This window comes from Lampetra planeri, chromosome 27, assembly GCF_965212315.1.
Source record: "Lampetra planeri chromosome 27, kcLamPlan1.2.h2, whole genome shotgun sequence".
NCBI lineage: Eukaryota > Metazoa > Chordata > Hyperoartia > Petromyzontiformes > Petromyzontidae > Lampetra > Lampetra planeri.
The window spans coordinates 2512523-2535536 of record NC_136133.1 but is presented as its reverse complement, the minus strand read 5'-3'; the positions used below and the strand labels follow the sequence as shown (position 1 = coordinate 2535536).

At 50.8% G+C, this 23014-nt stretch overlaps 1 protein-coding gene across 3 annotated transcripts in view; it reads left to right on the top strand.

Moving 5' to 3' along the window:
- Positions 1–23014, top strand: part of LOC144728005 (uncharacterized) — an 87316-nt gene that overhangs the window by 45904 nt on the left and 18398 nt on the right. For 2 of the 3 annotated variants that reach the window (XM_078607197.1, XM_078607196.1), the window contains exons 4-5: positions 19468–19593; positions 20030–20109. The exons of the other annotated variant lie outside the window; for it this stretch is intronic. In XM_078607197.1, the coding sequence (XP_078463323.1) occupies positions 19468–19593; positions 20030–20109 (206 nt within the window). The remainder of the gene's footprint in view (positions 1–19467; positions 19594–20029; positions 20110–23014) is intronic. 3 annotated transcript variants of the gene reach the window in all.

Sequence of the window (23014 nt, the reverse complement as noted above, 5' to 3'; positions counted from 1 at the left end):
CCCGCCATTTCCACGGGGCCCGATTTCGAATTTTCCGCCATGGCTACAGTGAGTGCTGAGGGCGGGGCCGGGCTAAGTCACGTAACCGACGTTCGGCAAACAGAAGCCGCCACGTCATCAGGAGCTGCCAGCGCGTCACCAACAGAGCGACCGCCGATGCCACACGCCCTTCCCGCCAAAACCGTGCGGAGTGACGGGAGCGACGGAGAGCGATCCTCGACTGCGGACGCCGCGCTACACCAGCGCTTACCACCTCTCAAGGAGTTCGTGGGCGAAGACGGTGACTGGGGTGGCTTCCAAAGACGTTTTCTCGCTCACCAAGAGATGGCACAATGGACGGATGGCGAAGCACTCTGCGCGCTGCCGGCGATGCTCGACAGGGATGCCCTCGCTACCCTCACCTCAGCGCCGAGAGCGAAGCGCGCCACGCTGCAGATGGCGCTTCAACTCCTGGCTGCAGTCTATGGACCACCTTCGGACTGCAGGCAGCTGTTCTACGATCGCCAGCGGGGCGCCAAGGAGTCGCCCCTGGCGTACCGTACAGCTCTCCTGGCCCTGGCGAAAACGGCTTTCCCGCGGATGGATGAGGAAGGGGTGGACGCCATGGTGACGGAGAAAATCCTGCTGTTGGCGGACGAGTTGGACATTGTCGTCTTGGCGCAAGACGACACGGAGATGTGTTCCCTGCGGGCCGCGCGACACATCCACGCAAACTTGCTGTCCCAGCGTCGCAAGGCCAGCAAGGCGGCGGCCAGCCATACCGTGGCTGCAACCACCCTCCCATCGGAAGAAATTTGTGCCGTCGATCGCCCGACGGAGTGGAGATCCGGAGTACGACCAGCTCGGGACGGACCGAGCCGCCAGGATCAGCCCAAGTCATCTGGAGCACTCACGCACTGCTACAATTGTGGCCTCCGGGGCCATGTGGCTTCAGGATGCCGGGCTCCTCGACAGCGCGGGGCGACGTCTCGGCAGGACGTCGCGCCTCTACCCAAGCTTCACCAGCAAACTCCGGCCTACGCACACACCTGTCACACACTTACGCACCGCAACGGACGGGGGTCGTAAATTGCCTGTCGTCGCGCCGAAACGTGCCACTGTGGGGAGTGCATTCCAACCGGGCTAGTGGTCCGAGTTGGCCCATCACGTTGTTGCCACGTCGTCGGGGTCGTCGGTCGTTGTGGGGCATATTGACGGGGTTGAGGTGCGGATCCTGGTTGATACGGGAGCATCGGCAACTATTGTTTCCGAATTGATTTATAACATTCTCCCCGTTCAAAGCCGTCCCTTGCTTCCCGTTGATGTACCATGCTACGCTGCTAACGGGGGCTCACTGGGCATTATTGGACAGATCCGCGCGCAAATTTGTATTGGGGACATCAAATTTTCTGGCCCGATATTGGTCTCCTCCTCGCTGGCGTTTCCGTGCCTGTTGGGGACGGATTTATTGGCCAAAATGCCGATTCGTATCCTAGTCGACCAGGGTTGCATTGAACTCCCGTCGGGCCGACGTGTTACGTTCCTGCCCTCCCCCTCTACGGGTCGGACGGCATTTGCGACGGTACCGGCGCTGGTTGCGAGAACGGTACGCGTACCGCCGGGAGCTCAGATGCTCGTGCCTCTTAGGCTGCGTCGACCATTTGCTAAGGGGATTGGGGACCAGGGGGTTCTGTTGGGACCATCTAGAGCCGGGGTTAACGGACCTGACTTAATATCGGCCCAGACCATTGTAAAAGGGGACAAGGACCCTTTCATCGCGGTCCTCAATGTGGGGTCGCGTACGGCTGTGGTTCCTCAAGGGACCGTGCTTGCGCACGCGACGCCGGTGCCCTGTGAGGAACCCGTCATTAGTCACGTGAGCACTGCTCTTCCATCGCAACCACATGCGGACCGTGATGAAGGGTGGCTCGATGCGCTTTGTGCGGGATCATCAGACCTGTCCGACTCACAGCGTGAGAGACTTCGAATCCTCCTGCGCGAGTTTTCCGACGTTTTTAGTCAACACAAATATGATCTGGGTTGTACTAAACTGCTGTGACACCATATTGACACGGGTCATGTCAAATCGGCCGTTGATGACATGTTAGCCGCCGATATCATATCTCCTTCTACCAGCCCTTGGGGTGCGCAGATTGTCTTAGTTAAAAAACATGACGGCTCGTTGCGCTTTTGTGTCGATTTTCGTCGGCTGAACAAGATTTCTGTAGCCGATGCATACCCGCTTCCTCGGATGGATGAATCGCTTGATGCCTTGGCAGGGGCGCGATTCTTCTCCAAATTGGATTTGCTTTCAGGATTCTGGCAGCTCCCTCTGGATGACGAATCTAAACCTAAAACTGCTTTCCGTACGCCGCATGGCCTTTTCCAATTTAACCGCTTGCCGATGGGGCTCCACTCAGCGCCAGCAACTTTTCAGCGATTAATGGAATTGGCAGAGGCGTAGCTAGGGGGGGGCAGGGGGGTACATATGTCTCCGGGCGCCAAGGTAAAGGGGCGCCAAAATGAGGGTTACAACGTTACATTATAACTTATTGCGGCGGGCGCGGCAGCCTGAAACGACTGCACAAATCTACACCTCAACCTAAAAGTTTATATATCCCGCCACACACAGCCTACATGTCATGTAATTACATTTTGGTACGCGCGCCTATTAAGAACTTACATGTGTAGTGTTGTACAGACGGACTCTTCAACGTCTTTTGTAGCACACACTTTTATTAACACGGTCCCTATGCACTGAGGGATATACGGTCCCCTCACCCGTTACACTCAGAACGTACAAGGCCCCGTACCCTACAGGCTACTCAATATCCCGCTCTTTCAGTGTCCTCTGACTGGACCTAGGGAGATGTCTCCCGACCACTGGTTACACTGAACCCTAGCCCTGATAAGGGCTGGAGGGCTTGGTCCAGGGTCCTAAGCTTCTTCCGCTGTCTTGGGTCTTCGTGTGGTTCAACTCCCCGAGAGCTCTGAGCGCTCTGGCTTTATACTTGCTCATGGCCGGGTTGTCCAATCCCCGGCCACCTTGTGGAACCCTGTGATTGGTCGTTCCCAATATGCTTTTCGATCCCAATTCACCCTATCTGACCCTGACCGTTTGGTCGCGCGGGAAAACCTTGTTTACGGTCAGCTCTCACAGCTTGTGAGACCCTGACCGTTAGTTTGAGCGGGAAAACCTTGTTAACGATTTGCTCTCCGAGTTTGTGAATATCGAGTGGGTAACTCTACTACATCACCCTCCCCTTCGGAAGCCTCAGCCGTCCCGGCTGTTACAAGCAGAAAATCCCCACCAATGAATCAAAGTGTGTGTGTGCCACAACCAACAAGAACAGGAACATCCAACAAGAACAGGAACACCCACTATAAATACCCCCCCCCCCATCAACAACGCAACATATGTACATGGTCAGAACCAATCACAAATAACGACATTCGCGACGCACAACGCATGCAGCATTCAGCTGCCGCAAAAAAAACGATGGGCAATCAAGAAAAGCGACGCGATCTAGCCCGTGTGTATTTCGCGGGCCCGTCGTAGGGGATGGGTGCCCCTTTCCGGGCTGCAGGCTGACCAGGCATCCTGGCAAAAATGTCAGCAGGGGCAGGAGGCCTCTCTGCGTGGACCCTTGGAGCAGACGGGTCGGGCAGCCTGGCAAACATGTTGGGCGGGTCAGGCATCCTGGTAAACATGTTGGGTGGGTCAGAAGGTCTCTTTGCAGAGACTCTTGTTGTAGACGGGTCAGGCATCCTGGCAAACATGTTGGGCGGCTCACGGGGCCTTCGTGCAGAGACTCGTGGCTCGCACGGCTCCCTCAGTCCCGCATCATCTGCGGGAGGAATGAGACGTCTGCGCTGTGGATTAGGTACCAACGGGGCGACATCCAGCTCGTCGGGCATATCACACGCTCGGCCCTCGTGTTTTGAGTGTGACGCAGAGCCGCGCGGCGTAACAAATGGCTTCAGACGAGAGGGGTGCACGAACCAGCGCCGTCGTCCCCAACGTATCTTAACACACTGTGGGCGCATTACCTGGACCACCTCAACCGGACCTCGCCATGGTTTTAGGAGTTTAGCCGATGTGGACACCGGCACCTGTGGGCAATGAAGCCACGCCATATCACCTGGAGCCCACTGATGCACGGACGTGCGAGGGGCCTGCAACCTCGAATTTGCCCGCTGGCGGGAAGCAGAATTTTCAATCGCCGCATCACGAGCCTCAGACAGCTTTTGCAGGTTGAACCGCAAATGGTCAGTGAGCTTCGATGACTGTGGGAGCTGCTCTATCCCAAGCCGCACATCAGCGGGGGGAATGGCCTCCCTGCCATACATTAGGAAAAATGGGGAGAACCCTGTCGCTGCATGTGGCGCCATGCGGTAAGCAGCGAGGACCCCTGGGATCTGCAGGTCCCAATCTACGTGGGATTCGTCAACCTGATGGCATAGCATAGAGGTGAGGGTTCTATGCAACCGCTCCACCATGCCATCTGTTTGGGGGTGATAGGGCGAAGTGCGCACCTTCTTAGTGCCCAACAGGCGGCATACCTCACTCAGCAGGGTACTTGAAAAATTTCTTCCCTGGTCGGTCAGCAACCGTTCTGGAGCGCCCTTGTCCAGCACATAGCCTTGAACAAAGGCGTCCACCACGGCTGCTGCCGACTGGTTGGGGAGGGCCCAGGCCATAGGCCACCGTGTAAAATACTCCACCCCAACCAGAAGGTACTTGTTACCACGAGGCGTCGTAGGGAAAGGCCCCAAAATGTCGAGAGCAACCAGCTCGTTCACACGGGATACCGTGATGGGCTGCAGCGGTGGGCATGCCGGCTTCGCTGGAGGTTTACGTTGCGCACATTGGGTGCAGCCCGTTAAAATATCAGTTACGTCGCGGAGCATGCCCGGCCAGTAAAATTGTAGTTTTAGCAAGCCAATGGTTTTGTGCACACCCAGGTGCGACAATCGCTCGTGTGCTGCGCACACAGCCGAACACCGCAAAGCCGATGGCACTACAATTTTGTACTGGCAAGAATCAGCATCCCAGTGCATGAGCAGACCGCGGCGCATGGCAAAAGAGTTCGATTTACTTGAATGTGAGGACGAATCACATGCGCGACGACGCAAAGGCAACAATGACGCGTCGTTCATTTGGTGCCGACCCCATTCATCCAACGTTATCCCCAGCAAGTCGTCACTTGCTGGCGGATTTTGGTGGTCCACACCCGGCGCAGGATCGGAAGGAAGGGCAGCAGAAACCGTTTCAGGAGGTGCAACCGGGCGTACTATTTGCGGTTTGCACCGGCCAGAACCCGTGAAACAGGCGCATTGTTCTGACGGGAGGCGAGATAGCGCGTCCGCATTACTGTGCTGTGTACCCTTACGGTAAATCACCATAAAATTGTAGTCCTGGAGGACTTCAAGCCATCGGGAGAGCTGGCCAGACGGTTCGTCAATGCGCAAAGCGTATTGTAACGCAGAGTGATCGGAGCGCACGGTAAACCGTTGACCGTACAGGTATGGCCTGTATTGTTGTATAAAGTAAACAATGGCCAGCAGCTCGCGTCGGGTTACGCAATAACGTTGCTCTGCAGGGGACAAAACCCTGCTTCCATAGGCAACCACCCTCTCAACGCCATCAACGATTTGGGACAGCACCCCGCCGATCCCGGTGTTACTGGCATCGGTGTCCAGAATAAATGGCTTTGCGAAATCGGGGTAAGCCAGGGGTGGTGCTGCTACAAGAGCATTCCGTAAGGAGTCAAATGCGGCCTGTTCCGCGTCTCCCCAATGAAATTTCAGCCCTTTCGCTGTAAGAGCGTGTAGTGGCTTGGCGATTGTAGCGAAACCAGCCACAAAACGTCGGTAGTACGACGCGAACCCGATAAAACTGCGAACATCCCCAGCAGAGGTGGGGGTAAGCCATTGGCTGACACATTTAGTCTTTTCAGGGTCTGTGGAAATACCCGAGCGGCTGACTATGTGGCCTAGATAGCGCACAGACTCACGCAGAAGGTGGCACTTCTGCGGTTTGAATTTAAGGTCCGCAGCTCGCATCTTTTCGAAAACAGCGCGCAACCGTTCAATGTGTTCGTTGAACGTGCGGCCAAAGACGATAACGTCATCAAGATAGATAAGGCATGAGTCCCACTGGAGCCCAGCGAGGACCAGCTCCATGAGCCTCTGAAACGTCGCTGGAGCCGAGTGGAGCCCCATGGGCAATCTATTAAACTCGAAAAGGCCCTGTGGTGTCCGAAAAGCAGTCTTTGGCTTTGATGCTTCGTCGAGGGGGAGTTGCCAAAACCCTGACAGAAGGTCCAAAGTGGAAAAATAACGCGCCCCTGCCAGAGCATCCAATGACTCATCCATACGTGGAAGAGGATATGCGTCAGCCACAGAAATTTTATTTAGGCGCCGAAAATCTACACAGAATCGAAGACTGCCATTGTGCTTTTTGACCAGCACTATCGGGGCACTCCAGGGGCTGTTGGAAGGAGAAATGATATCAGCCGCCAGCATGTCGTCAACTGCCCATTTAACATGCTGTTTCTCCGCAGGGCTGAGCCGAAACGGGTTTTGGCGGATAGGGGCAGCGTCACCAGTGTCAATGTGGTGACGCAGCAGCTTGGTGCAGCCAATATAAAATTGTGATTTGCTGAACACATCCGAAAATTCCCGCAAAAGAGCCCGCAATTTACTCTGCTGTGACCCGGATAAATCGCCGGCATCCGCGCAGAGAGCGTCAATCCATCCCTCGTCAACGTTATGAGGGAGAGGCTGCTGACTGTTCGCTACGTGTCCGACAACCCCGGTCCCCAGGGGCGCCACTGTCGCATGAGCGAGCACTGTCCCCTGTGGAATGACGGTGTCTGACAGACCGACATTCAAAACTTGTATAAATGGCTCCCTGTCGCCCGCTACAAGAGTCTGTGCGGCCACCAACGAAAGGCTGTTAACTGCTGTGTTGGAGGGTCCCAATAAAATGCCATTTAGCGAGGCGGTGGGAGCGAGCGGTTTCTTTAACCGTAAGGGTACGAGCATTTGTGCCCCTGGCGGAATGCGTACAGCGCAAGCCGCAAAAGCCTGTACGGAAGCATTTTCCGTCCGTGAATGCGTGGCCGCGGGTAAAAATGCCATCCGGCGGCCCGAGGGAAGTTCAATACATCCCTGATCGATAAGGATTTTAATGGGCATTTTGGCAAGAAAATCAGTTCCCAGAAGGCACGGCACCGCAAGGGAAGAAGACACAAAAACAGGTCCGGCCAATTTAATATCGCCAATGGCAATTTGAGCCCGAATTTGCCCGAGAATCCCTAGGGAACTTCCATTAGCGGTGAAAAACGGAATGGAAACCTTTTCCAATGAACGACATCGGCCGGGCAGTATGTTGTAAATTAACTCGGAGATGATAGTGGCCGATGCACCAGTATCGACAAGCACGCGCACTTCCACCCCCTCGATCGAACCAACAACCACCGAGGAACCCGCCGTTGCTGCAACCACTCTATGGGCCAGCTCTGACCACTGCCCGGGTCGCAGTGGTCGCGAAGAGTCGGCCAAATGCCGCGTGTCATACGCCGTGTTCCGAGCGGAGTCAATTGTGTGTTGTGGTGTGTATGAGGGCCGAGCGTGTGGGGTGCCGCGACTTGCCTGGTTATGCTGCGCTGCTCTGGAAGCTCTGTAGTCCCGGTCTCGGGATCCGGCGGAGCGGCGGCGAGGTGCACGGCAGTCGGAAGAAAAGTGGCCTCGGCGGCCACAGTTGAAACACGTCGCGTCACCGCGGGGGAAGGGCCGTCCCCGCTCCCAGTCGTTGCGGCAACTGGTGCGATCCGGTGATCGCTGGGGCGTCGCGCTGAACGTCGAGAAGACTCGATCAGGAGAGCGAGCGTTGTCCCTGCTGGCAGGCACCGATGTCGTAGCCGATGCGGTGATGGTCTCGTCCTGGTCCAGCATTAAGTGAGCATGAATGCTCCGGGCAGCTCGCAGTGAGCACATGTCCTCGTCATCCACGGCCTGGATGACAAGGCGCAGCCCCCTCGCCATCTCCAGCAGCTTCTGAAGGACGAGTGCGTCGATAGCCTCATCGTCCATGCGGGGGTAAGCCGCTCTTGCCATGGCGAGTAGCGCGGTGCGGAACGCCAATGGCGACTCCCTTGGCTTGCACCGTCTCTCGTAGAACTGGTGGCGTGTGGCGGAAGGAGGTCCGTAGACATCAGACAGCCGCTGAAGTGCTGCTTGTAGTGTCGCCCTTTGTCGCTTGGGAATGGAGATGAGTGCAGCGAGAGAGTCATCGTCCAAGGTGGCTGGCAGTGCACGAAGTGCTTGTGCATCCGACCAGCCCACCATCTCCTGATGGCTGAGGAAGCGACGTTGAAATGCCGCCCAGTCGCCCCCTGTGGACGAGAATTCGCGAAAGACAGGCAGTCGCTGCTGTAGAGCAGCTGTGTCATCGTCTTCGTCAAACTCGGACTCGGTCCCGAACGCAGCGATGGCTTGGTCAACAACATGTACTGTACGGCGTCGCGGCCGTGATGACGCGGTGTTGCTGGAGGGTCCTGCAGAGGCAGCGTCACTCAGCGATGACGCGGTGTGTTGTGATTGGCCCCCGGAGGTCCCAGCATGAGCTTGGCTTCCGCCCCCACGTGACCCGTCGGCGGGAAGGACATTCTCTTCCGGGTTTTCGATGGCGGGGACACCCGCCGTCGGCCGCTCCTCCCCGCCCGCAGCCCCCAGGGTAAGTTGCTCCAGGATGGCTGCTGCAGGATGCAGCAGCTGGGCGAGGCGGGCGTGAGCAGCCTGGGTGCCGTCGCTCGCGGCGATCGGCTGCACAGCTGGTGGTGGGGCGGCTGGCAACACGCCAACATCTTCAGCGCCGCCCGCGGCACCCACAGGTGAGTCGGAGCTTGCATCATCGGGACTTCGCGTGCGGTTCGTTCGTCTTGTTTCCATCTTCTGACGCCAATGTAGTGTTGTACAGACGGACTCTTCAACGTCTTTTGTAGCACACACTTTTATTAACACGGTCCCTATGCACTGAGGGATATACGGTCCCCTCACCCGTTACACTCAGGATTCTGGCAGCTCCCTCTGGATGACGAATCTAAACCTAAAACTGCTTTCCGTACGCCGCATGGCCTTTTCCAATTTAACCGCTTGCCGATGGGGCTCCACTCAGCGCCAGCAACTTTTCAGCGATTAATGGAATTGGCAGAGGCGTAGCTAGGGGGGGGCAGGGGGGTACATATGTCTCCGGGCGCCAAGGTAAAGGGGCGCCAAAATGAGGGTTACAACGTTACATTATAACTTATTGCGGCGGGCGCGGCAGCCTGAAACGACTGCACAAATCTACACCTCAACCTAAAAGTTTATATATCCCGCCACACACAGCCTACATGTCATGTAATTACATTTTGGTACGCGCGCCTATTAAGAACTTACATGTGTAGTGTTGTACAGACGGACTCTTCAACGTCTTTTGTAGCACACACTTTTATTAACACGGTCCCTATGCACTGAGGGATATACGGTCCCCTCACCCGTTACACTCAGAACGTACAAGCCCCCGTACCCTACAGGCTACTCAATATCCCGCTCTTTCAGTGTCCTCTGACTGGACCTAGGGAGATGTCTCCCGACCACTGGTTACACTGAACCCTAGCCCTGATAAGGGCTGGAGGGCTTGGTCCAGGGTCCTAAGCTTCTTCCGCTGTCTTGGGTCTTCGTGTGGTTCAACTCCCCGAGAGCTCTGAGCGCTCTGGCTTTATACTTGCTCGTGGCCGGGTTGTCCAATCCCCGGCCACCTTGTGGAACCCTGTGATTGGTCGTTCCCAATATGCTTTTCGATCCCAATTCACCCTATCTGACCCTGACCGTTTGGTCGCGCGGGAAAACCTTGTTTACGGTCAGCTCTCACAGCTTGTGAGACCCTGACCGTTAGTTTGAGCGGGAAAACCTTGTTAACGATTTGCTCTCCGAGTTTGTGAATATCGAGTGGGTAACTCTACTACACATGGAAGAACGTCCCAAACAACAGACAGGCGCAGTCTTTCAGCCTTAGTCACTGGCCTGTTTTTTGGTGGCGGAAACTACGACGGCCTATTTTTAGTTCTTATTAGTGACACCACGCTCCAGGCGGCTGCAGCAGCTGGAGCAGCCCACGCACATCAACATAGCGTGGCCTTCAATTAGCAGCATTTACTACAAGGCTCACTTATACATGTACGTCGCTCGTACCTTATATTTGAACTGACCTAAGAGCCGAGCCATGCTCGCTGGCGGACACTAAGTGAGAGTGTTACTGTGTTAGCTAGACCACCGTGCCACGACTACAAGCCACCGGACGAGCGTCAACCTCGACGGGTAAGTCTATGCCGTTACATGGCCGCGTACGACCGACAGTATAAGCTTATAGGCGGTGGCGTCCAAAGCGGCGACCTATTTTGGTTACTTGAACAACAAGAGGTATGTTTTATGATATTTTTTGATAAATAAATTAATATTTTGGGTTAAATATAGAATACAATTTATTATATCGATATGTTTTTATATCTGCAGCATAATCTGCCTTTAAGCGTATAAATTATGTACTTTTAATCTGCATGTATAGCCTATTTATTGTAGTAGCGCTATGCCAGTGCCACTATGTTATTGTCTAGGCCTAAACATGTTTTTTTTCACTTCAGTGTACTCAGTGTTATAATAATATATTTATAATTGTTGTCAGCCATGTCAGGAAGAAAATGAAGTGGAGCTCAATGTCGTAAAAGAAAAAAAGAAGCTGAAATGGCATCAAAAAAGTCAGTTCATTACTGGCTAGCTTTTTAAAGAAAGCCAAGAAGAAAGAAGCTAAAGCTGCAAACTCCAACTCTTCAGAATTAGAAGATGGCGGCTATCAACCACCTATTTCAGAGCAGGTAAACGAGAAGGTTGAAGACATTGAGGACTCGGAGAAAAACATGGTTCAGACAGATGTTACTGTCTATGCTGAGGAAGACTCCGAAAACACTGAAGACTAGGGCGTCGTCGTTGAACAGGTTCAACATGATGATGAACTTGTTGACAGTAACGGGGAAGATGAGATACAAGAATCTTCTGATAGAGAAGCTGAAAATACTCATTATGATGCTGTTCCTGCTGTACTAAGGTTTCACGATGTTGGCTACTTAGAATTTGATAAAACGACAAAGCTATCGAAAATATCACAGCCTCTTCGCAATGAAATGATTACTCTCGGATCCTTGCCTTTTCAGCACAGAGACAATCTATCATCAGTATCCAGAGGACGTTCAATTACATCAGCATGGTTTAAACGCCGACTAGCGAACGGAGAGGAAGTGAATCGTTCGTGGCTATTATATTCACCAATCAATAAAGCTGCTTACTGTTTCTGTTGTCTATTATTTACATAATCGAGTTCAAACTCACGAGCTTCGTTTGAGTTAACAAACGGTTTCAACAAGTGGAGAAAGCCAAAAAAACTAAATTCTCATGAAAAGAATCTTAGTCACCGCACAGCTTTTACTAGATGTGTAATGCGAGCAAGGACAGGGTGGGCGCTGCCTCCGCACCACTCACACGAGCCGGAGTATTGGGGAGGCGGAGCCTGGTCGATGGGGCGTGTGGGAGGAGCCACTGCTCACCTCGGCTCCAATGGGAGTTGGGGTGAGTGGGGGCGGAGACAGGGGCAGTGCGGGAAGGAGGAGTCAGGGTCACGTGAGAAGGAGGATATAGGGTGAGAGCCGGAAGAGATCTGGGAGTCGGGAGAGAGTGGGAATAGTGGAGAGCCATGCTGTGTGGTGGCGGAAGAGTGGCGCCATTTGCCACGTGGTCGGAGTCACGGCACCGTCGGCCAGCGGTGTACGTGGGGTAGCAGTAGCTAGCGGAGTGTGAGGAGCTAGCGGGGTGTGAGGAGATAGAAGAGTGTGCGGGGCACACGGGGCAGCAGTGTGGCTGCGGGGTGTGCGGAGCACACGACGGGTGCGCGGGGCACACGACAGAAGCGGACATCGCGGGGTGCGAGACAAGAACCCAATAAAGGACAAACGGAGACCTACATCGCCTAAAGAGTCCTTTATTACACATGGAAGGAAGCCGAACGAAGGATAATTGATGGTACTGGAATTGACGCAGTGGTTCAAGCTCAGATTCATTTGGAAAAACAACGTTGGCGAGATATATTACAAAGAATACTCACCTGTATTAAGTTTCCGGTTTCACAAAATTTGGCACTACGTGGCCATGAGGAAAATTTGAATGCGGATGAGGATAAAAATGTTGGAAACTTTCTCGCGCTAATCAAACTCGTTGCTCAGTATGACCCATTGTTAGCAAAACATGTACAGCACGCAGGAGAAAATCCGGGATCAGTTTGTTATTTGTCACCGGAAATCCAGAATGAATTTATCCACATACTGTGTCGACTGTAAAGAACCAATTGTTGAGTGATATCAGGAAAAACAAGTACTACGGTATCTTACTTGACTCAACTCCTGATCTAGGACATCGGGAACAGCTTTCTCAGGTCATAAGATTTGTGGATATGGATTTTCAAACTAAAAAAGTAACTATCAAAGAATCATTTTTAGGTTATATCGAAATACATGCAAAAGATGCAGCAAGCCTAGAAAGAGTCATCGTCGAGAGACTGAAATCTGACAAACATACCTCTAGCCGACTGTCGGGCACAATGTTATGACAATGCTGCTGTGATGACTGGGCATATATCCGGCCTTCAACAACGAACATGTGACAAAAATCACAGAGCGTTGTTTGTCAACTGTGACAACCACAGCTTAAACTTAGCAGGAATACACTCAGCTAAACAGGATCCACTTGTCGCCACATTTTTTGGAACAGTTGAAAGTATATATTTGTTTTTCTCTCGTTCAACAATTCGTAGGGAAGAGTTAAAAAAGCTGTGCCAATCACAGTAAAGCGGGAGTCTGAAACACGCTGGAGTGCACGATCAGAAGCTGTTAAAGCTATCTATGAAGGACTGGATGAACTAGTAAGGCTGCTAGACAAATTATCGGAGGACGTAACTATGACGCCTGAAACCAGAAGTGATGCAGAACAGTTACAGGCACGCGTATAGTTTTATTACATTTCTGAAATGTCATTCTTGGAAAAATTTATCGTGTTCAGAAGCGCTTACAGGATCCTACTATGAATTTCAAGGAAGCAGCAACTGATCTTGAATCTTTGGAGCATGAATTTGTCAAGCTTCGTGATGATTTGAGCCAAGTTGCTGTAGAAAACGCCAAAACAAGATGCACAGCCTGGGGGACCGATGTGGACAGAACAATTAGGCGACGTCGGAAGATGCCAGGAGAACTGGCAAGAGATGCAGGACTTTCAGCAGAAGAAGAAATTGCGCGTTATGAAGAGCGTATTTTATCGACTTCAACAGGAGATGTCAACACGGTTTTTACGACTAAAAGACCTGAACACAAAATTTGGATTTCTGCTGGACGTCAAAACTCTTCTCTGACACAAATCATCAGATGTCGATGCAATTTGTCGAAATTGCACAGATTTTGGAAATTTCTATGACACCGACATCAATGGCCACGAACTTTTCACAGAAATTGGAGATTGCAAAATGCTGCTCAGTAACCGGAATGAAGTTCTACCAGAAGCTCCTTTGGATCTTCTTGGTTTTATTGTGCTTCATGGAGACGACATATTTCCGAATTTGCGAATTTCACTGCAAATTTTATTAACAATAGCAGTTTCAATTGCAAGCTGTGAGCAGTCGTTCAGCAAATTGCAACTTATTTTGTCGTATTTGCGTGCTTCAATAGGACAAGATCGTCTCAGCAATCTTGCTCTTCTTAGCGTTGAAAGAGAAACATTGTAAAAAACAGATTTTGATTACCTGATTGACCAGTTTGCGACAGTGAAATCAAGAAAAAATAATCTTTTGTAGACTGTCAACCAGTCTACGACAGTGACTGAGTGAGCCATGTAATATAATTTCTATAAATTTGCTTCTTTAAATACAATGTTTCATTCAATTTTAAATTGTTATTCCTTATTCGATGTAATAGGAAAATGTGATTAAATGGGGGGGGGGGGGGGCGCCAATTTTATAGCTCGTCCCCGGGCGCAAAATATCCTAGCTACGCCTCTGGGAATTGGTCTTGGCTGGGTTGCAATGGGATTCATGTTTGATTTATTTAGACGATGTCATCGTCTTCAGTAAAACATTCGATGAACACCTCCAGAGGTTCCGTGCGGTTTTCCTCAAAATGCGGGCTGCCAATTTGAAATTCAAACCCCAGAAATGTCATTTGCTACGCGAATCAGTGCGGTATTTGGGCCACATTGTCGGACGCTCAGGTATTGCTACTGATCCCGCCAAAATGCAATGTGTCAGCTCCTGGCCGACTCCCACCTCCGTGGGGGAGGTCAGGAGTTTCGTTGGATTCGCGTCATACTACCGACGCTTTGTCGCTGATTTCGCGACAATTGCAAAGCCCTTACATGCCTTAACATCGAAGGGGGTCAGGTTTCACTGGGGACAGGAGGAGGAGGCTGCTTTTCGCTCCCTCCGAGACGCTCTAGTGGGGGCTCTGCCATTGATTTATCCTGACTTCACAAAACCCTTTTTGCTCGATACGGACGCAAGCAACACGGGCGGGCATTGGGGGCGTGCTTTCGCAGGTTGTTGACGGCGTGGAACGTGTGGTAGCGTACGGCAGTCGGGTGTTGTCTCCGGCGGAACAAAGATACTGTGTTACCCGTCGGGAACTATTGGCAATCGTTAACTTCATTCAACAGTATCGCCCATATCTGTACGGTCGTCATTTCACCGTCCGCACAGATCATGCGGCACTGCAGTACGCCTTGCGAGTTCAACAGCCATCGGGACAATTGTCTCGATGGTTGGAGATTCTCCAGGATTTCGATTTTGACACTACGTATCGTAAGGGCGTTCGCCACACGAATGCAGACGCTCTGTCACGGTTACCAACCACCTCCGAGTGCGCATGCCTCCTGGGTTCAGGGCGTTGCAGGCCTCCGAATGGGATATCTGATCCGGTCCTTGCGGCCGCCGCTGACGCGCCTTCGATTGCGGGTCCTATTGAGCAACAAGGGAGGGATTCCTTGCTGGGGTTGTCTGTTGCGGAATGGGGGCGCCTCCAAATGGAGGACACCTCCCTCCTCGCTTTGCGCCGTCGCATCGGGGGAGCTGGTCGGGGGGAGGAAAATGTCGACTCGTGGGGGTTGGTTCAAGGTCTTTTGATGCATTGGGACGGGAGATCCCGCCGCCACCGGCTGGTGGTGCCTTCCGCTTTGAGGGGTAGAGTGGTGTGGGCTGCGCACGAGCGACTCCTTCACCTGGGGACTCACAAAACCCTTGCCATGCTTCAGCTGGATTTTTCTTGGCCGGGCATGGCAAGGGACGTCGAGGATCTTTTAGGGTCGTGTACTCAGTGCGCGCAACGGAAACCACCAGCGCGGGGGTCCAACCCACCATTGCAGTCTATCAAAGTTTCCAGGGTTAACGAGCTCGTTGCGCTTGATATTCTGGGCCCATTCCCCGCTACACCCAGGGGAAATAGATACCTATTGACCGGGGTAGAATATTTTACGCGCTGGCCTATGGCCTGGCCCCTCGCCAACCAGTCGGCAGCAGCCATCGCGGAGACCTTTGTCCAGGGCTACGTCCTCGACAAAGGTGCTCCGGAGCGGTTGCTGACCGACCAGGGTAAAAAAATTTTGGGTAAACTTCTCCACGAAGTCTGCGAGCTCCTGGGAACGAAAAAGATTCGTACCTCCCCATATCATCCACAAACTGAGCGTCTGCATCGGACTATCACGTCCATGCTGTCCCAACAGGTCTCTGACTCACAGACCGATTGAAACCTTCATATTCCGGGGGTTTTGGTGGCATACAGAATGGCTCCGCATGCGGCGACCGGATTTTCGCCCTTTTTCCTAATGTATGGCCGCGAGGCTAACCCGCCTGTCGCGACCCAGCTGCAAATCTCCGCGCCGCATGCTAAATCTAAATTGACCGACCATGTCAAATTCAACATCGCCAAATTGACAGAGGCGCGGGAGGCGGCCATCCAGAATTCAGAACTTCGCCAAAAGGCGAATGAGAGGCTCAGGCTGGGTCGGGCACATGTGCTCCGGTGGAAACCGGGTGACAAAGCGTGGTTGCACTGTCCCCAAACACCACTGGCGACCTCGTCTAAGCTGGTGCGACCGTGGCGGGGGCCCGTGGAAGTGGTGCAGGTCTTGCGGCCACAATGTGTGAGTATCCAGTGGGGGAAGCGTCGGTGGTTCGTGCACCCCTCCAGGTTGAAACCGTTGCGCCCCATGTCCCTACCACACACACGCGTGGCCAAACATGTGAGGGGTCCACCGACCCCCAGAGTCCGACTTCGCTGCTTTCACCTAACTTGCCACCAACTGTTCCACCTCCAGGTGAACCGGGATTGACGTGCTCACGACCGCCAACCCCTCCCGGGGGGGTCGGGGGTCACTCAGCAGCGAAGCCTCTCTCGCACCCGGACTGTTGACACCCACCACTGGGCCAACCGGGGTTGCCCAGTGTGACAGGCCCGCTGCAAGAACGCGTGCCAAAACGCGCAGACTTTTGTGAGGTCGGCTGCTTGTGCAGCCCTTGCGGTGGGGGGGGTCCTGGGAATTGGATATATGTTGCGTTTTTACAGGGTTCGGTATTTATTCGGGGGGGGGGTGCGTCGGGTTATTTTTCTCTTGTTATTGTTCATTCTTGTTGTTCTCGTTAAAATTACGCGAGGCACACGCGGATTTGGGGGGGGATGCATCTTTATTGTGATTTTATTGCAGCCGGGACGGCTGCGGGCTGTACAGGGGGGGGTGATGTAGAGGTGTTACGGAGGGGGTGTTATAGAGTTGTGTCGGATGGGAAACAAACACACTGGGCGTGGCTATGTCTGTACGCGAGGAGGTGCTTACAGCGACGTCCGCACCGTTCAGCCTGGGGGGCTGACACGGAGCTGGGATCCCCCGCGGCCCCACCCCTCAGTGGGGGAGTTGGCATATAAGGCGGTGAGCCGGAGGGCTCGGGGCAGTGTGTGTTCGGCTTTAACCAGTGAAGAAAGAAGATCTGCTAGATAGGCCCTGGGACTCCCCTGGATCGCTGTTCTTCTCAGGGCCGACCAGGCGAGCCAGTGGCGTGGCCCCGAGAGCCCAGAACCGATGCTCTTGTCAGAGCCGGTCTGGGGACTCAGGGTGCCGTAACCCCAGCTTTACCAGGGCTGGGTTAGCTAGCCTCCCCTAGCTCGGTAGTGGAGGACCTAGGCTAGCTGTGACCTATAGAGTTGATCTCCCAGTTAGACGGGTGAAGGGGCCGACACCCCTTCCAGTGTTGTACATCCCGGTCTGTTCTGCACTTGGTACTAATAAATAAGTGTGCCTCCAACTCCGACCTCCAAGTCTCTTTGAAGCTTACTACACTAGTACAGCATACCTGTGTGTTGGAGAGCCAAGCCACAACATTTACAATCTGAGTACGACGTTTTGCCAGTAATTACAACTAGTTTCATCAGGCGGCAGCCAGATTTGTGGAGAAGTCTTACTGTTTCGTTCTTTATATAGAGGCGTAGATGTGTTGACCACCCTTCTGTGCTCTTGCACAATATTGGGGGGGGATTACTGAGGCAACGTACATTTTGCATGTGCATTATGCGAGCCCTTTGAACTTGTCCTTCCTGTCTATTGTGTTAATTAAAATAGCCCTACCAACGGTAATCCCTATTGAAGTACGCTCCCCTTTGTAGGCATGCATTTAAATAATGTATTATTTGATGATTCGCTTCCACGCACGGTAGCTATTCGAACAGTTAAGTTATTTTTATTTCTTTCAATTTCGATAGTTTATCTAATTAGTCTTGGCCAGTAGTAGCTAGTTTTGCACAAAACTTCAACATTATCAAAATCTATTGAGTGTCCTTGTTGCCACGCGTGTTCTGCTACTGCTGACAGTTGCATTTGGGATAATTAAATATTTCTCTGATGTTCTTTTAGTCTCGTACTGATCATTCGTCCTGTTTTCCCAACGTAACATTTACCCAGCTGCTCTCTTAGCACGCGGTGGCGAAGTTACCGAGACGTGCACACAGATACAAAGGTAACGATCCCCCAGATAGCCTTTCACAGACTAAAGTGGCAAGTGCTGTGAGCGAACACCCATGAAGGTCGGCACGGCAAACGACGGGGTGGTTGGACAGCACCACGCCCGGCCGCCTTTGTCTCCCCGATGTGTACACACCACATACTCATTTAATGCTGAGTTGACACGGGGGAATTGAGGGCCGGTTTCAGATATTCGTCACCAATGTTTGCTGTGAACAAGAATCTAATTCTGTTCACCGGGATAATCATAGCGTAGTGCGCTAACCACTGCGCCATCGCTCCCGAGAAGTCGCGTGTTTGAAGCGAAACTGGTGTTCGCCATTACCCACTGCACTTCAAATACTACCTCTGCCCCAGTTATCCATAAATTATTGTAAATAAGTGGGGACGGGGTAGTATTTGTGGAAATGCGGAGTCACAAGCTAAATTAGTAATATCCGTGAATATTTCCTGACCCCTTTCCCGTCATCCACTGCGCATCGTCACTCCTATTATCTGTGACTTTGCAGATACGAGGAGTCGCCTGGCAAATATATCCTCTTTAACTGTGGATAATAGTACAAACACAAATAACCTTGTGGATAAGAGGATCTGCGATATTGATCCCCCACATTGCCGCTCATAAGAGGAAAGAGGACACGCTTAAACCAACATTATTTCCTGCGACATTGGGTGATGTATTCTGGAAATTATATTAGAGCAACAAAGGCGTAAATATAAATGGAAACAACATTAATCATCTCAGATTTTCTGTTGCATTGTATCATCCAATGGGAATGACCTACAGGACATGTTAGAAACTAATAAAGAAGGATGCAGTGTCGGGCTAAAGATACGAGCCAAACTAAAGTCACATACAATAAGTTTGCTAGACAACTGAATTAGGCTGTTGCAGGGACAACTGTGGGTTGGATTGATTTTGGAAAGCTGCACTTCATAATGAAAAGCAACAGAGCAGTGTATTTAAAGAAAGTTTTTAGTCTGCATATTGCATTCTATGACATGGATTATGAGTATAACATTGAATAATAAAATGAAAGAATAAATAGAATGGAAATAAAGCTGACAAGTGCACAAAGAAGCACAAATCATGGAGGGATTGCGTGATGACTTGTATGTACAAAACAATGAGATCTGCCACCTGTTTAGCGTTTACCTGGTTAAACAAATGCTGCTGTAAAACATTGGTGCAGAAGGCTGCATTGTGGAATGCAGTAAGGCTAATAGACTGTTTTTCGATTTTAATATTGTCTGTACATTTGATTTATGATTTGTAAGGTGTTCAGTCTGAGACAAGGCAGTGAGTGTGTGTGTAACGAGGAGGCACCGCTATGTCGTTTTCCCCAGAGCTGCTCATGAAGATCCTGGAGTCCGTGTGCTCAGGCGGATCTGAGATCCGAGACGACAACGCCCGCGTGGTGGAGTTCAGCATGAAAGTTCTGTCGAATTACACAGGATTTGTCCCTGATCTAGGTAAGTCACTCACGTGAGGCCTATCAAGAGAAAAACTTGTTCATCATCAAACAATTATGAGATTATATATTTTTCAACTGCATTTTAATAATCTAGGTGCTGAGCTAACACAGATATTGAAAACTTGGTGAACTTGCCAAGACAGATGAAATTGTATCACAAAAAAGTGTTCCCTGTGATCTGCAAACATAATTACATGAGCTCTGAACTGTTCTAACTAAGATACACTTTTCTCATTAATGTAATGCATAACTCTGCAATATAAAATAGCAATGTATAAACCACAAATGCAACCAATTTAAATAACCTTTGACAAAAAATTTTGGTAGTAATTCCTTACAACTGGTTTTGGTTATAAATCACATTCGTTTGTCTGTCAGTCACTAAATGCTGAGTTGGATGGAGTAGAGATTCTCTAACCCATACTCCCTCTCAGATCACAAGCTGTCAGAACTCGGAGCCATTAAGTTCATGGTGAATCTGCTGAGATCCCTTGTGGAGAAGAATCAGCTGATGGTGAGATGGACACTTCCTGCACGTGGAGGGGTAGCACCACATGGCCACAGAGAAGCTGGCTTAACCAGATCAACTTGTTAGTAATGCAGAGAAAACTTTGAACATTTGAATGCAAATACTGAATGCAGGAATGCATTGAGTTAACATTAATCTGAAGCCCGCTTGTTGCCAGCAGACCTCGACATTGGCATTTAGCTTCTGAACATTTTTCCATACCCAAGAATAGGATAGAATGGTAATGTTACATTTAACATATAGCTGTAACTATAGCTTAATGTTGGATTATTGACCGTTACTTGATAATATGATACTTGCTTTCAATTATGTAGATTAAAATTTGGTAATTATTATTTAAGCCATGGGTGGAGAACTTTCCTTCCTAGGAGGAATATAACTTTAAATACCTTTGACACACCACACATGAACACTTCTGTTATTGCAAGCAGCCCTAGCAATGACAGGAGTGACTGAGCACACAAATATAAACACACTGTTTCCAGGATGGAAATATTCCTCTCTTGTACCCAATAATTGAGACTAAGATACTTTCAGCAATGGAAAATATTATTTCCAGGCCGTTTCAAGTGCCTGGCCTCATATGGCCGTGGGCACTACGATGCAAAGTCAGCGACCGTAGGTTCCCTTATCCCTGATCTAAGGCCTAGACACACTCTATGCCTTTCCAGTGAATTCGGTAGATGCGATTCTATCACGGGCAGTTAATTGCATTGCTGTCAACAAATGTGTGCACTATGCCATAGATCATGCTGCGTTTTCACACATTAGCTGGGCTATAAGTGTTTCATTTGGCATGATTGCAATCCAATGGTCAACCAATGAGTGAGTGCGTTAGTGACTACAGACTGTGCATATACAGTGAGGGAAAAAAGTATTTGATCCCCTGCTGATTTTGTACGTTTGCCCACTGACAAAGAAATGATCAGTCTATAATTTTAATGGTAGGTTTATTTGAACAGTGAGACACAGAATAACAGCAAAAAATGCAGAAAAACGCATGTCAAAAATGTTATAAATTGATTTGCATTTTAATGAGGGAAATAAGTATTTGACCCCCTCTCAATCAGGTAACGAGCTGAGATTAGGAGCACACTCTTAAAGGGAGTGCTCCTAATCTCAGCTTGTTACCTGTATAAAAGACACCTGTTCACAGAAGCAATCAATCAATCAGATTCCAAACTCTCCACCATGGCCAAGACCACAGAGCTCTCCAAGGATGTCAGGGACAAGATTGTAGGCCTACACAACGCTCGAATGGGCTACAAGACCATCGCCAAGCAGCTTGGTGAGAAGGTGACAACAGTTGGTGCGATTATTCGCAAATAGAAGAAACACAAAAGAACTGTCAATCTCCCTCGGCCTGGGGCTCCAGGCAAGATCTCACCTCGTGGAGTTGCAATGATCATGAGAACGGTGAGGAATCAGCCCAGAACTACACGGGAGGATCTTGTCAATGATCTCAAGGCAGCTGGGACCATAGTCACCAAGAAAACAGTTGGTAACACACTACGCCGTGAAGGACTGAAATCCTGCAGCGCCGGCAAGGTCCCCCTGCTCAAGAAAGCACATATACATGCCCGTCTGAAGTTTGCCAATGAACATCTGAATGATTCAGAGGACAACTGGGTGAAAGTGTTGTGGTCAGATGAGACCAAAATGGAGCTCTTTGGCATCAACTCAACTCGCCGTGTTTGGAGGAGGAGGAATGCTGCCTATGACCCCAAGAACACCACCCCCACCGTCAAACATGGAGGTGGAAACATTATGCTTTGGGGGTGTTTTTCTGCTAAGGGGACAGGACAACTTCACCGCATCAAAGGGACGATGGACGGGGCCATGTACCGTCAAATCTTGGGTGAGAACCTCCTTCCCTCAGCCAGGGCATTGAAAATGGGTCGTGGATGGGTATTCCAGTATAACAATGACCCAAAACATACGGCCAAGGCAACAAAGGAGTGGCTCCAGAAGAAGCACATTAAGGCCCAGGAGTGGCCTAGCCAGTCTCCAGACCTTAATCCCATAGAAAATCTGTGGAGGGAGCTGAAGGTTCGAGTTGCCAAACGTCAGCCTCGAAACCTTAATGACTTGGAGAAGATCTGCAAAGAGGAGTGGGACTAAATCCCTCCTGAGATGTGTGCAAACCTGGTGGCCAACTACAAGAAACGTCTGACCTCTGTGATTGCCAACAAGGGTTTTGCCACCAAGTACTAAGTAATGTTTTGCAGAGGGGTCAAATACTTATTTCCCTCTTTAAAATGCAAATCAATTTATAACATTTTTGACATGCGTTTTTCTGGATTTTGTTGTTATTCTGTCTCTCACTGTTCAAATAAACCTACCATTAAAATTATAGACTGATCATTTCTTTGTTAGTGGGCAAACGTACAAAATCAGCAGGGGATCAAATACTTTTTTCCCTCACTGTATTTGTTTTATTGAGTGTGTTTGGGTGTGTATGTGTAGTAGTTTAGCAGTTAGCGTGCTGCGCTACGGACCTAGTGACCTGGGTTTGTATCCCGATCATGGCCAACACTAGTGACGATTATCTGAACTGATCCTGGGCCTCCCCTAGGTCAACTCGGCCTCAAATGAGTACCTGATGTGGTGTGTAAACATTGCCACGAGGGAAACAAAGGCGGCTGCGCGTGGTGCTGGCCACCCACCCCCTCGTGTGCCATGCCGACCTTCATAGGTGCTCGCTAACGGCACTTGCTCCAACAGTCTTTAAAGGCTATATTGGGGATTTTTTTTTTTAAACGTGTGCATATTTGTGTGTACGCCAGGTGTGTGTCCATGTGTAAGAGAGTACATGTGTCAATGTTTGTGCATGTGTGCATGTGTGCATGTGTGCATATTGTATTTTGTTACCTGGTGGATGTGTGTGTAT